Source organism: Palaemon carinicauda, chromosome 7, assembly GCF_036898095.1.
Source record: "Palaemon carinicauda isolate YSFRI2023 chromosome 7, ASM3689809v2, whole genome shotgun sequence".
Taxonomy (NCBI): Eukaryota; Metazoa; Arthropoda; class Malacostraca; order Decapoda; family Palaemonidae; genus Palaemon; species Palaemon carinicauda.
In genome coordinates, this window is record NC_090731.1 from 169,192,150 (window position 1) to 169,207,358 (window position 15,209).

Genomic DNA, 15,209 nt, shown 5'->3' on the forward strand with positions numbered 1-15,209 from the left:
CACATGATCAACCTGTTGTATGAGGGTGTTCAGGTAGAATTCTTATCACCAAACATGATATCTCACTAATTCAGCCCATGGATCAATGCATTATTCATACTTTCAAGGGACTATACATGAAGCTCGCTGCAACACCTGGTTAAATCTATGGCTGCAGATGATAACATCTTGCTGAAAGAGTAATGAATGACCTTGGTACACCATTGCAATGCGTGTCCAAAATATCCAAGTCATAAATGAGATGAAGAATGAAAAAAAACAAAGCTTACTGGAAGAAATTGTGGCCAGAAGTTGATGACGATTATAGAAGCTTCTCTCCTGGCAAAATCAACCACTTTGCAGTAATGAAAGCAGTGAAGATAGCAAAATTTCTTGGAGGAGATGGCTTCACAGATGTGACTACCGACGATATAATAAGGCCCTCTCAGATTTTTTAACGGATGAAACTCTGATGGAGATGACTAGGTCCTCAAGCGAGGACAAGAAGAGCATGAGAATCCCAGGAATAGGAAGAAGTTGGCTCTATACTAGAAAGTCTTTCCTTTCCGGCAAAAAAAAACTTCAGACAATGGCCAAAGATTGGGACCTGCAGATGATTTGTGTGTTGCAGTTTAGAAATTAAATCGACGGAGACGGAAGTTTATAAGAACCTCCTTATACAAGAGAAATGACCGCATCAGCAACTGCTGATCACCATGTTCCTTAAAAGAAAAAAAAAACTACTTTCAAAAAGAGCACCTTGCTGTGCAGTAATGTACTGTACTGTACTTTCAAAAAGAGCACCTTGCTGTGCAGTAATGAACCTCATTGTTAGCATCTATATAACTCATTACTGCACTAATCATGTATAAAGTAGAAAAAAATTATAAATTTATCTAATTTTAACCTATAGGACCATTCATCTTAACAAAGTGCTGAATGAATTTCATGTTAACTGTGTAGTGGTGTAACTTCAAACAATGAATTTTAACCCAGGGTAAAATGCTAAAAGTGCCATTACACATTTAAAGCGTGTGATTTAATCCTAAATAGCCTAAGGAGCATTATCAAAATTAGGTATGACAACTGCAAGATAAAGGGGGGGGATTATATGTCTATCTCCAAATAAAGGACAAGCTGACATTGAAAAGCACTCATGTTTAAAATGGAATTAAAAATATTGATATTATGGTTTAGGCCACATTCATGCTAACCTAACAAACATGTGCCAACCTCACTTATGCAAGGTGTAGAATTCTTAAAAACAACAATAGTCATATGACTACAAACAACAATCCAATTCTTCAAACCATATCAGTAGCACTATTACAATCATAATTGATATTTTTATACAGAATTCCCCCTTTAAGGGGTTAGGTGTGAATAGAGTTCTCTCTACTGTCCTTAGTCTAACAAATTTCTATCTAAATTCATATCTAGTCTTGTCTTTATTCCTTTCATGGCCTTCTTACCAGTCCTGGTTCTACCTTGTTACACACAATTTTCAGAAAATTAGCAAGTTGTGTGAAAATTCAGACTGTCCTCAATTCAAAATGTCAGCCGAACAAGTTTTTATCAGAAAATTATGCTTACATTATAGAATGTCAAAATGTAGAGCTTGTATCTTTTGTAGCTAAACAGTAAGAGTAATTTTGTTATATTTTTTGTGATTATGGCTACTGTACATACAAATCAATAAATCCCCTGCAAAGAAGAAGAAAAAATACCTTACCTAATCAGGCACTTCAAGACTAACAGCCGGAACAACCACGCGATGTTCTAGTCTGTGAGAGCCACTTCCATCTTTTTTATCCGAACCCACTATTCCACCCTCTATTGATGACACACTCTCTGTTTGTCTATCTTCTGCGTGAGGCATACTGTACGAGATGTTGGCATATTCTTGAAGCAAGGGACAAACTCCTAACAAAAACTGGCATAAGTCTTTGCGAAGGCCAAACCACCCTGGAATGTAAATACAGTAACTTCATGATTAATAAAAATTACAAAGTCATTTAGTATCATTTCTTATATTCCTTTTTCAATTATAGCACATAATGATTAAAGGCAAAAACCATGAAATTAAGGAAAAACCATCAGGCGTACACTATGCTTTCCACGTTGAAACACTGACCCTATATCAGGAGAAACAATATTTCATTTGTATATTCAAGTCAGTGGATTCCCTGTCCTAGCCTTTACAGAAAAGTCCTTGGAAACCAAACAGCAGATTAACGTAAAAAAAATTATTTTTCCTTTTCTCATATCTCCAAAATCATCTTATTATTTGTGGTCCTCATCAATTTTCCCGCATATAGGAACTAACTGTTAGTGACTATGTTGTGTAAAATAATTATGACTTTCTTAAAACAAAATATCTCTCAAAACTTTAACCAGTAGCTATGGGGCCTTCAATCAAATCTGTTCAGAAAACGAGGGTGAAGAAATTATTCAAAATTTTTAGAAAACTTCCACTAAATTTGAATCACAGTTCAAGCCTCCTGCCTTCCAGAACAAGAAGAGCTATGATTATGGTACTTTATTTTACTTTGTATGAATATAAGAACAATATACTTACATTGGTTTGCTCTCTTTGTGCTGAAGGACATGATGATGAGCGTCACATATGAAATGTAAAGTGGAGAAACTACCGATGTGTAGCTTGCACTAGTATTGCCATTCATCTTGCTGGTCAGTGTGATCTAAAAGACAAGTTTGTTCTTTTATGAAATCTTATGAATAAAGGAACATAAGTTTGATATGCCTGTCTTATTAACCCTTTTACCCCCAGGCTATTTGGAAATTTCCGACCCTTAACCCCCAGGGGGTTATTTTTTTCCCAGCACATTTTGCAGTATATTTTTTTTTAATTGCTCTAAAAGCCTTAAGTTTTGTCATAGAGAGGTCAGGTTGGTCTCATTCTCTTGGAAAATGCCTGAATTTTCTGAAAAAATTATCAAAAATATGAAAAAAAAAATTTTATGGCATTTTTTTGCAAGGACGTACCAGTACGTCCATGGGGGTAAAGGGATGGCTTTTTTGAAACGTACCAGTACGTCCTTTGGGGGTAAAAGGGTTAATTAAATATTTTAAGACAAAGTTTTGCTTAGGCTGAAACAATCCACAGTAATTTCTACAAGACAAAAATCATTTCTGGGTCGATCTGTGGCGCCGGGTGAAAAGAGTCCTTCATATATATCTTTTCTGATAAAACCTTCCAATTATACCAGAGAAAGAAAAAAGCATGGAATGCTGAGGTTACTACCCTCGCGCGAGCACCTTTTGGGTGTCGTGTATATAAAGCAAAGGCGCGTGAAAACCACTATTCACAGGTTGTCTTCCATTTAGTTAATTCCTTCGTCAAAGGGATGGGCCGATACAAAGGTCCTAGCCAACCACCACCGCCACGACGCGAGCGCCATCTGAACAACATCCTTCTTTTTGGAATACAAAGTGTTGAATTGTTTTGTTGTGCTCTCGGTCTTTTTTATCTATCGTGGATTTATTTTGTCATGTCCGAAGCTCCATCTTCACACATTCCAATGTTAAGTACCATAGTTTGTTTTGACAGTATGTTATTGTACCGGGCTTTTGTTTTATATCCAGTATAGTCTGTTTTATTATTCCCGTCTGGCCTTTCATGGCGGCCATTGTTTGTTCACTTGTTTGGGAATTCATCTTTGTCTGCCCATTTAGTACTCTGTCACTTAGGTTCTTGGTTAAGTCCCTGGCCTTATGCCTTTAGAACCGTTATTATTTTTATTTTTATTTTTTTTGTGTATTTATGCTCATGGTACTTTTTGCTAGTAAGTCCAGCCTACGAACGAGATAGCGATTTAGCTTTGTTTTTGTTTAGTACCCGCCCCTCCGAGGCGTTCGTCACTCGACTGTGCTATTTTTTTTAAGTTTTAGCAGATGCTATTCTTCTATCGTAGTGTTATATGGATGTACATTTTTATTTTATACGTTTATAATAGTGTTGTGTGATTTTTAGTCCTGTTTTTGTGTCCAAGAGAGCGAGAGATTGGGGTCCCCGTTTTCTGTTCGCAGTCACGAGTTACCCCTTTCTCTCGTTTTCTTTCTTAGCTCTGGTGGTTGAGCGGATTTCCCGTTTTCCGTTTTGTGCGTTCAACGGGTTCTCCCTCCCTCACCTCTCCCCCTCGGGGTGGATGATAACTTACGAGTTATTTATTTTTCGTGACTTTTCAATTGTTAGCGTTATTTTGGTCCGTGTTTCGTCCTCTCCCCGTTACGGCTCGGGAGTAGTTTATGAACGTTTTCCACTCCGCCTTGAGTTCTACTCCGGCTTGAGGGATTCTCAATGACTTTCGTTCTATTGTTATATTTATATATTGTTTACTGCATGGGACGGGCTTCATATTGTTTAGATACGACCCTCCGGTGGCCCTTACTGCGGTCTCAGGCCACGGCCATATCCACAATAGCCATTGTTATTACAATTGTGTTTTTATTCACAATAATTATTCAGGACCTTCTTCTCCCTCCGGCCTCACCGGAGTTTGTAAATACGCTTTGCTATGATCTAAGCCTTAGCCTTTAGCTGCGGCTTGGCTTTTATATCTTCACAATTGAATTATTAGCCACAATTGAATTATTCAGGGTATCTCATTATCCTCCGGCGTCACCGGAGGTCGCCCATACACTTCACACTTATATTTACCTTGCCTTTGGCTAAGGCGGCATTATTCAGGACATCTCATTACGCTCCGGCTTCACCGGAGGTCGCCCATACACTTAACACTTATATTTGCCTTGCCTTTAGCTAAGGCTGGTGTTTATATTTATTTTAAGGGCATGTCACTGCTTCCCCGACCCTCGCAGGTCGGCAGATTGCTTTAAGTTATTTATCCTTATGTCATTAACAGACATTAGGTAAATTACAAATATACAAACATTTGGATATTATAGTGCCAACAATGGTTTTGGGCGAATAGCGATTTAAACGTTTGCGATTTAGTCTGTTAGTTTGTACTCGCCCCAGGAAGGCTCGATTTAGACTATATCCTTATTTATTGGTTACGTTGTCGTTATTCTTCGTTCTTGGTTATTACAATGACTAAAAATGAAAAAGATAAAAGAAAAAGTAAAAATAAAATAAAAGCAATCAGTTTTTTACTTTCCTTATATTATTGTGTGATGTTAGTTTTTATTATGTAACCTTGAGAGTGAGAGCATAGGGTGCTCGTTTATTAGCTCGAGTAAGGGAGGTGATTTTCCCGTTCTCCGTTTTTATACGTTCACGAGTTATTCAGGCCTCCTCTTATTATCAGAGTTGATGATAGTACGTTTAATGTTATACACGTTTTATTGATGTGGTTACTGTTAATATAGCTAACACTATTAGTAGGAACGTTGGTGTATGAGTCATTAATTGGGTTCGATTTTTACCGACACCCTTAGCTCCGCCTTGAGTTATGCTTAGCTCCGCCTTGAGTTATACGCCACTATAATGGATACTCATTGGGTGAGAACTAGTCAGATATTTGGAGTGCAACGGTGAAATCCGGCACTCAGACTCCGGCTGAGGCCTTTTGCACACGAACCTTTGTCAAGTTTGATCTCAATTACACCGTTCCGGCCCCTTTTTCATCGAATCTCCGGCTTCGCTTGAGATAACTCAAACATTCATTGAGGTTAATGTTATCGTACCGGTGACGGTCACGATCTCACGGGGACTGGCCTTTGCTACCGGATCTCCCATACAAACAGAGATCAAGCAGACGTCCAGAACCGGAGTTAACAATGTGATACCGATGAGGATTTCACAGTTTCATTATTACGGTCCCTTTTTCATCGAATCTCCGGCTTCACTGGAGATAACACAGACATTCAGTTTTAGAGAATGTTATCGTACCGATGAGGATCACGTTTTCACGATGCCGGACCTTTGTCACTGGTTCTCCGGTACAAGCAGAGATCAATCGACGATCAGAATCAGGGTATGAACCCTTTTCATGAATAATCACAATATCGTCATTACGATCCTTTTCATCGAATCTCCGGCTTAACCGGATATCGTACAGGCGATCAGCATTGAGGTTAATATTAGATTTCCTCTGGTTCACGTTGTCACTATGACGGACCTTTGTTTGTACCGGGGATGGTTACCGGAGCTCCGGTACAGTCGGAGATCACTCAGACCACGGGTGGCCAATCTTTTGTTTTACCTGTAAAGGGAAGGATTTAACACAAAAAAAAAAAAAAAAAAAAAAAAATTTATGAACGTAACTATGCCTATATTTATGCATGTATTTAATTCTATGTATAAATATGGATAAATATCCATACAACATCGTGTTCAAATAGGATTAAATTAATTATGCCTATATTTATGCATATTCAATCCTAACTATGTCTAAATATGGCTAAATATCCATACAACATAGTGCTCAAATAGAAATACATTAATTATGCCTATATTTATGCATAGTCAATTCTACCTATGTCTAGATATGGATAAATATCCATACAACATAGTGTTCATATAGAAAGAAATTTCCACCCAGTGGCGAATGCGCCAACAGTGTCACATTTCATGAATACAAGTGTCGCACTATACCCCAGAAGATAATACATTAAATGACTTGTCTTTAAAATTGCTTTTTAAGAGTTATACAGCTGATCCCACCCTGTGAATAGGATCGCTAACCAAAGTTCAAGGAACATCCAGACTTATGTCCCCTTTGTGTTACAGAAGGTTCGCCTGCATGGTTCCCATCAGGATGATGATGATTCTCTCTGGCCTGCAAGAGAGGCTCTCCGCCCTTGGGTATCGAGGTTGGGAAGGAATGCTCCATCTAGAGGTCCCTATCTCCTCGGAGTGTCCTCTCTAAGGTTGGACAACGACCCCATGGACGGGCAGGTAGGTGGGGATGAGTTTTGAGCCTTCAGCTTTGCAATTACCTACGTCACCGACCTAGGACCATTAAAGGATCCTGATGTTCATGTTACCCTGCATAAACTGTGACGGCTAAAAGCAACACATTCTAGGGAAAACCAAGGGGCTATGACGCAGCTCTAAGGTATGGTGGTGAGTCAGTGCCGTTCAGGAACTCGGATATAGGTGGTACCATAAATCTGGAGGGCATAGACGTCCTCCCTCTGGGGACCTAGATTTTACTCCCAGGTACTAGAATTCCCATTCAACGGATTCGTTCGATTGAAAGAGATTGCCTTGGTTAGCTTAGACAAGGTACCGAAGGTAACGGTATTATTTCCTAAAGGGCAGGCCCGATCTGTCTGGACCAGGATGTTGTCAGCCTGGGGGGTACGATGATTCCAGGCTCTGCCCTTCCAGTTCGACCTACACGTTTGTTGGTCTGATCGGGTCAGTTGTGGGAGTACGTTCTGTCTGAGACCTCTATCAGACAGGAATCGATAGTCGGTTTCCCACTCGTCATCACAGCCTTCCTCTGGTTCGACGCTTTTGTATCTGACTCCCCATCATCAGGTGGTCTACCTCACTGATTCCCCAGGTACACAGCCCAACTCCGTTGGGATGTTTTGCCTGCATACAGCCCTAGATCCGAACCCTCAGGCTCCTTTCATGGACACCAGAGAGGAAGCTACAGGAGTAGAAGAAAGTCCCGCCATCAAGGCGGACCTAGGAAAAAGGGGGCTCGGAGAAGGGAAGGACCTAGATTCACTCCCTCACAACGCGGTGGTCCCGGTAGAGGGAAGACTTTACCACTTTCGTGACCATTGGACTCGGTCTGTGGGATCATAGCATAGTCTCTAACGGTTTGAGATGAAAATGGCCTCAAGGTCCTCCTCCTCCGCCAGTGACCTTCTCCCAGAAATCCACTCCCGTCCTGAAAGAGTACACCACAGGGTTACTCGAGAAAAAGTAATCAAACGACTATCTCTCAGGTACGGACCTTACTTCCCCGTGGGACCGTCACCACCTCTGTCGATCTTACCGACCGCTATTAGCTTCCGCCTATAGCTCGAAACTTCTCTTCTTATCTGGGTTTCCACCTAAGCAGGAAAGCCTTTGTGTTCAAGACATGCCCTTCGGCCTCAACATTGATCCCAGGATATTCATGAAACTGGGAGAGGCAGTGTTAGAACAACTCAGGAACCAAGAGATACAGATCATTACTTATCTGGCCGGTTGGCTCATTTGGGCCCGGCCGGCCATAGAAGGCAACAGAGCTACGAAGGAATTGCTTCGATTGCTCGACAACCTGTGATTTCGGGTCAATCTCCATAAGTCTCGCCTGCGACCATCAGGCCACTTAGAATGGTTAGCCATTCAGTGGGACCTTTCGAAGCACACGTTGTCTCGCCCTTCCAAAAGTAAGAGGAATAGGTTCCAAGATCAAGAATTTCTCAAGCACAAACAGGTGTCCAAAGAGCCTAGAAAGTATCCTCGGCCTTTTCCAATTCACTTCAGTAACAGATCTCCTAATAAAAGCCAAACTCAAGACATCAATCGATTTTGGAGAAAGAGAGCTACAGTACCTATAAGAAGACAAGGTCTCGAAGATCCCCTCTGTCTGGAAAATGAGACTACGCCCATGGTCCGAACCGAAGAACCTCTCCAAAGCGGTTCCTCTACAATTCCCACCTCCACAAGTGACATTCCATTCAACCGTGTCTCTAAGTGGATGGGGGGATTTCTCCGAACATCAGATGTTTCAGGTTCTTGGTCACTAGCCATGAAACAGTCCCATATCAATTTTCTCGAAGCCATGGCAGTGTTCTTGACCCTGAAGAGAGAGACTCCTCCGAGGTCGACCCTCATCAGAGTAGTGTCAGACAGCACAGACGAGGTACACTACGGAAACAGGGGAGGATCCAAGTCACCCAACCTGAATCAGATCCTGGTCACTTTCTTCGCCTGGGCAACAGAAAAGAACTGGTTCCTGTCAGCACCTCACCTAGCGGGAGGCCAGGATGTGAGAACGGGCTTACTATCCAGGACGAGTCCCCTGGAGTCAGAATTTCCTTCCGGTGGATACTCAGGCTCGTTCCAGGCATCCAGGTAGATCTATTCACATCTCAGATCAATCACAAACTTCCTTGTTATGTGACCCCAATCCTGGACCCTCGGGCTCATGCCATGGACGCATTACCCCGGGATTGGAACCATTAGAGGAAGATTTCCCTATCTCTCCCAGTGAATCTTCTAAAAACTTTTACACCGACTGCGCTCCTTCCGGGGCGCAGTGGGTTTGGTACCACCTCACTGCCCAAGAACAGTTGGTTTCCTTTCCTCCTCGAGTGGAAACTCCGTCCCATCCGGATCCCGTTCCTCAAACTGACCCGAGTATTCCAAACTCACTGTGTCAGATTACTCAAGGATGGCCAAAACCCTAACTTTGTGGACTACAGGAAGTTGGCAGCTCGTAGAGACGCGAACATTGAACCGGAAAACGATTTCTTCATCGAATCAGACAAAAGGGACTCGACGATTCGGCCGTTAACCCCCAAAATAGGTGGTCCCCTTGGAAAGTTATTCCTCTTCTCCAAGATACTTCTCTATGTCCGGTCACCACTCTCAGGGCCTTTTTAGCCACGACTGCTACCCGATCGTCTGGCCCCTTGTTTATCAGAGAACAAGGAGGTACCATTCCCATACGTGATATTAGGCTATAGATCCTATACTTCATTTAACAAGCCAATCCGGGATCATTTCCCCCAGGAGATGGACTTTGATGACCTTATAAAGTTCACGGGTTGGGAATCTCCTATGGTCTTCGAACGCCACTATCTAATGAACTTACAGGCTCTTAAATACCCAACAGTTGCAGCTGGGAGCCTTATCTCTCCCCAGTGATCTTTTGTTCTTCCTTTCATCCATCTCTTTTCTTCTCCCTCCTACCCGCCACTCGCACCACGACGCCGCTTCCTTGGTGGTTCGTTAGCCCTAAGTTTATTACATATTAGGTTATGTTTGTAACTATTATTGATTACCGTTGTTATAGGGTTGGGATATTCTTAGCCAGGTCAGTTTTGTAGCATGTTTCCTCTGATACTCGGAGGCTTCCCTGTTATCATGTTTGTTTACCTTAATTATTTATGATTTTCTTTACATGGTGTTGTTTCTCTCCCCTAATTATATTAGTTGTTATTGTTGGGCTTGGAAGGCATTCTCTGGTACATTTTCACCCGGCGCCACAGATCGACCCAGAAAAGGGATTTTGACGAAGGAAAAATCTATTTCTGGGGAGAGACCTGTGGCGCCCGGTGAAACCCTTCCCCTTTATTTTACACGATCCCACCCTTTCCTTTCCAAGCAGTCATGACCATTACAGAAGGATGTTGTTCAGATGGCGCTCGCGTCGTGGCGGTGGTGGTTGGTTAGGACCTTTGTATCGGCCCATCCCTTTGTCGAAGGAATTAACTAAATGGAAGACAACCTGTGAATAGTGGTTTTCACGCGCCTTTGCTTTATACACGACACCCAAAAGGTGCTCGCGCGAGGGTAGTAACCTCAGCATTCCATGCTTTTTTCTTTCTCTGGTATAATTGGAAGGTTTTATCAGAAAAGATATATAAGAAGGACTCTTTTCACCGGGCGCCACAGGTCTCTCCCCAGAAATAGATTTTTCCTTCGTCAAAATCCCTTAATTATCATTCAGGCCTCAACATTATACAAAGACAGTATCACAAAGATTTTCAAATTATATTAAAAAAAAAAAAAAAAACCTAATGCCTTGATATACCACAATGAAAATGATCTTGGAGAATTAATAACGTAAATTTATTTTTCAATATCATAAGATTCACAAAGCTTTGAGACTTGCTATCTTACATAAACAGCTTTAAAGATGTTGGTTTTCAAATCATAAAAAACCATCTTTTGTTGAGTATGGTCATTACTAAAATGCTATTATATTTTTTTATTACAGTATTTTCTAACAGATATAGGAAAATTTTTTAATAAAATTTACTATTTCAATACCTGCCTGGTGGTCATCTTGCTACTTCTCTCAAAAATCAAAAATTTTAAGTAATTTGTATTTTTCCTAACCTACTTACCTCGAACTACTTTCTTAGGAGGTACCTGGAATCTCCTCTCAACCGACCAGAGTTTTGTGTAGTTTACCCTACTTCCGTTTTCTGTGAGGACTACCCCAGTCGTAAGGATACGTGCCCTGAGGCTAGTCCCGAGCCAGGTCGCGTGTTAGCTTGGGTCTCGCTCCTCAGTAAGTTCCTGGATGTTACAAAATGTCTTAAGTGTCAGTAAGGCACTCCGGGAAGGAAGGGAGGGCCATTACCCGAAAGTAGTTCTCGGTAAGTATGTTAGGAAAAATACAAATTACTTAAAATTTGTGATTTGTTCCAACACAGAGACTTACCTCGAACTACTTTCTTAGGAGACTTACACTTTAGGAGGTGGGAGTGTCTTCCTGAACTCTACACCAAGCTAACCGGACGTCCAGGAACCTAGATGGGAAACTAGGTTCTAAGATATCTGGAAAACGAAACATAGGGAAAAACTAAACAAAGAGCTCATGTTAGTGTCTAAGTACTCACCCTTTAAAAATTCCATGATGCTAAGTCCTGTGGCGGTTGTGAAGACGTGTCTTTTGCAGGTTGTGTCTGGGTCTATCTCCGAGTCGGGAAAGGAAAAAGGGACAAGGGTGAAAGGGAACGAACCTGTGTCTCTTGGTCTTGTCACCCACGATTGTACCTGGGGCTTCACCGTTAAATCGCTTGGAGCGCGGAGATGACTGTCCCAATAGAGAACCCGTCGAGAAATTTCCTCGAGCAATCCTTGAGGTAATGCGTTGTGAAGGTCGACTGGTTTGACCAGGTGCCTGCTCTAAGGATCTGGGCCACCGCCATGTTCCTCTCAAAAGCCAGAGATGTACTTAGACCCCTAATGTCATGGGGCCTGGGATTACTTGTTAGGGGAAGACCCACTTTGCTATAGGCCCTGACAATCACCTGTCTTAGCCAATAGGAGATGGTATTCTTAGATACCTGCTTTTTTGTTGCACCCGTAGAGACAAAAAGATTTTTGATACCAGGGCGGAGATTAGCCGTCCTCTCAAGGTATTTCCTCACGGCTCTGATGGGGCACAACTTCAAATTTTCTGGATTCCCTGTCCGAGGAATAGCTGGCATTGAAAAGCCCTCGAACTTAGGGTCCCAGACTGCTGGATTCTGTGTTTTTGCTACAAAAGAAGGGACGAACCTGAAGGAGAGCTCCCGCCACCCCTTCGAATGAGAGACTTCGTAGGACAACCCATGGATTTCTCCTACTCTCTTAGATGAGGCCAAGGCCAACAAGAAGACCGTCTTGAGTGTGAGATCCCTGTCCACTATGTCCTTTAGGGGTTCGAACGGTGGTTCACTTAACATCTTCAATACTCTTGCCACGTCCCACTGCGGTACCCTGAAGGCTTGCGGAGGGCATGCTTGTTCGAAGCTCCTGATGAGCATAGAGATGTGCCTAGAGGAGCCCAGATCAATGCCCTTCAGGAAGAAAACTTGGCCCAAGGCTGCACGGACTCCCTTGATGGCCGGTATTGACATGCCCACCCCATCTCTGAGGTGCACGAGGAAATCCGCAATATCCGGAACCGAGGCTTTTAGAGGCTTGATGTTCTTTGAGGCACACCATTTCGTGAAAGTAGCCCATTTTGCCTGGTAGACCGCTGCTGAAGATCGCCTCAGATAACGCGACATCTTTTCAGCTATTCCTGCCAAATATCCTTCCTTCTTCAGGAGTCGCTCGATAGTCTCCAAGCGTGAAGGCGAAGAGACCGAGGATTGTCGTGGAACCTTTGGAAATGTGGTTGCCGCAGTAGGTCCGGTCTGTCGGGCAGAGGCCACAGGGGAAGACACGCTAGATCTCTTAGATCCGTGAACCACTCTCTCTCCGGCCACCAGGGCGCTACCAAAGTCATCCTTAAGTTGTGAGCTGTCCTTACTCTGTTGAGCACTTGCCTGATCAATGCGAAGGGAGCAAAAGCATACACGTCGAGGTTGTCCCATTTGTGTTGAAAGGCGTCCTCCAATACTGCTTTTGGGTCTGGGACAGGAGAACAAAATATGGAGAGTTGTGCGTACAGTCTGGTTGCAAAAAGATCCATCACCGGCGAACCCCATTTCTGAATGATGAGCCTGGCTACTCCTGGGAGAAGAGACCACTCGGTACCCACTATTTGGCCCATCCTGCTGAGCCCGTCAGCTAGGACATTCCTTTTGAATGGAATGAACCTTGCTGAAATCACGATTTGTTCTGACTCGCCCAATCCAGGATCTCCAACGCGAGATCGCACAACTCCTTCGAGTTTAGACCTCCGTGCTTTTTTATGTACGCTACTACAGTGGCGTTGTCGCACATCAACGCCACTGTTTCCCCTTAGAAGATCTACGAACTGTAGGCACGCTTCTCGGACTGCCTTCATCTCTAGGAAGTTGATGTGTTGGGCATTATCTTCTTCCGTCCAAGATCCTCTGGCTGACTTGTTGAGGAGGTGTGCTCCCCACCCCTCCTTGGAGGCGTCTGTGAAGAGAAGCATCTCGGGGGGCTCGGTTGCGAATGGCATCCCCTTGAGGGTATTCGGCCGATATTGCCACCACTCCAGGGATTGTTTTGCCTCCGGAAGGACGGGAATTAACTTGTAAGGCGAGTCCACTTGGCTCCAGAGCCCCTTCAGGTTCCATTGGATGCTCCTGAGTCTGAGTCTCCCTTGGGGAACCAGTTTCTCTAATGACACTAGGTGACCTATCAACCTCTGCCAGTCCTTGGCTCTCCTGGGCTGTCCCGAAAGGAAAGGCTGGAGGATCTGTTCTAGGTTGTTCAACCGTTCTTCCGACGGAAAGGCTCTCACTAGGCGGGAGTCCAGCACTATCCCCAAGTCAGTCATCCTGGTGGAGGGAGACAGATCACGCCTTGCTCCTTCAAAACTACCTCTGAGGAGGAAAGGAGTAACTAGTCGTCCAGGTATCGAATGAGGAGAATACCTCGCTCGTGAGCCCACACAGAGACTGTCGTGAAGACTCTCGTGAATACCTGGGGTGCTGTTGACAATCCGAAGCAGAGGGTCTTGAACTGCAGGATCTGGGTACCCCACTTCACCCGGAGAAACTTCCTGCTTGAGGGGTGGATAGGGATTTGAAAATACACGTCCTTGAGGTCTATGGACATCATGAAGTCCCCTTCCCTCAAAGGCTGCAGGACCGACTTTGGGGTGTCCATTTTGAAGTCAGTCTTGCACACAAACTTGTTGAGGGCTGACAGGTCTATCACCGGTCTCCAACCCCCTGTCGCTTTCTCCACCAGAAAGAGACGACTGTAGAAGCCTGGGCCCGGATGTAGGACCATTTCCAACGCACCTTTTTCCAACATCGCGGATACTTCCTCCTGAAGGGTCGCCCTCTTCAAGGGGTCCTTGGGTGCTAGCCACTCCGCCCGGCTGGCTGGAATCAGAGGAGGAGGTTCTGCTAGGAATGGTAGTCTGTAACCTTCCTTCAGTACGGATACTGTCCAGGGTTCTGCACCGTGGGCCTTCCATGCTTGCCAAAAATGTCTGAGGCATCCCCCAACCTGAGGCTTGGGCAGGAGTAGGGGCCTCCCACTCTATCTCCTTCTGGAGGAACGGCCTGAACACCCTCTCCTGGACGCTGAGTAGGCCGTTCTAAAAGAGGCAGACACCGCTGGAGCTCCTCTACGGGGGGCTGTGGTGGTTGAGCCCAAGAGGTAGATGGAGCGTCTCTCCTCGTCTGGCTAGGAGAGGCTCGAGAAGTAGAGGGTCCATCCGACGTTGTCCTCCTGTAAGTGGGTCTCCTCATGGAGTGAGGTCTGGGCCCACTCACTTCCTTCCTCTTCATGAATTTCTCCATGATTTCTTCTACTTGCTTCAAAGGAAAAAGAGAGTCACCCCACACGGGCAGGCTCCTCAAAGCCCTTGCCTCTCTGTCAGGGATTTTCCCTTCTCCTAAGAATCCAGTTGGCTGACAGGGCAAGGGACTCGAATGTCAGGAACTTCAGTGTCCTTCCCCCGGAGATGATGAGCTCCTTCAGGAGGGCCTGATTCGTTGGGTCTGTCAAGTCGTATGTGGCTTGGATACCCACCAGAGTAGACGCCTACCAGTCCAACCAGGAGGCGACGTGGACTAAGTCTTTAGACATCTCCTCCATCATCGTAGCTTCTGACTGTGAGAAACAAATCGGGGCTGACGCGGCTCTGTCCTCCGGGGCACCTTGACCTAACACTTCAAGGGAGGTCTCCATTTTGCAGGCTCCC

The 15,209-nt window shown here is 44.2% G+C and overlaps 1 protein-coding gene across 1 annotated transcript in view; it reads right to left on the reverse strand.

Annotated features, from left to right (window-relative positions):
* Positions 1-15,209, reverse strand: part of LOC137644153 (transmembrane protein 185B-like) — a 102,486-nt gene that overhangs the window by 3,934 nt on the left and 83,343 nt on the right. The window contains exons 6-7 of the mRNA XM_068377136.1: positions 2,558-2,681; positions 1,712-1,944 (exon numbers count right to left, since the gene is read on the reverse strand). Of these exons, the coding sequence (XP_068233237.1) occupies positions 1,712-1,944; positions 2,558-2,681 (357 nt within the window). The remainder of the gene's footprint in view (positions 1-1,711; positions 1,945-2,557; positions 2,682-15,209) is intronic.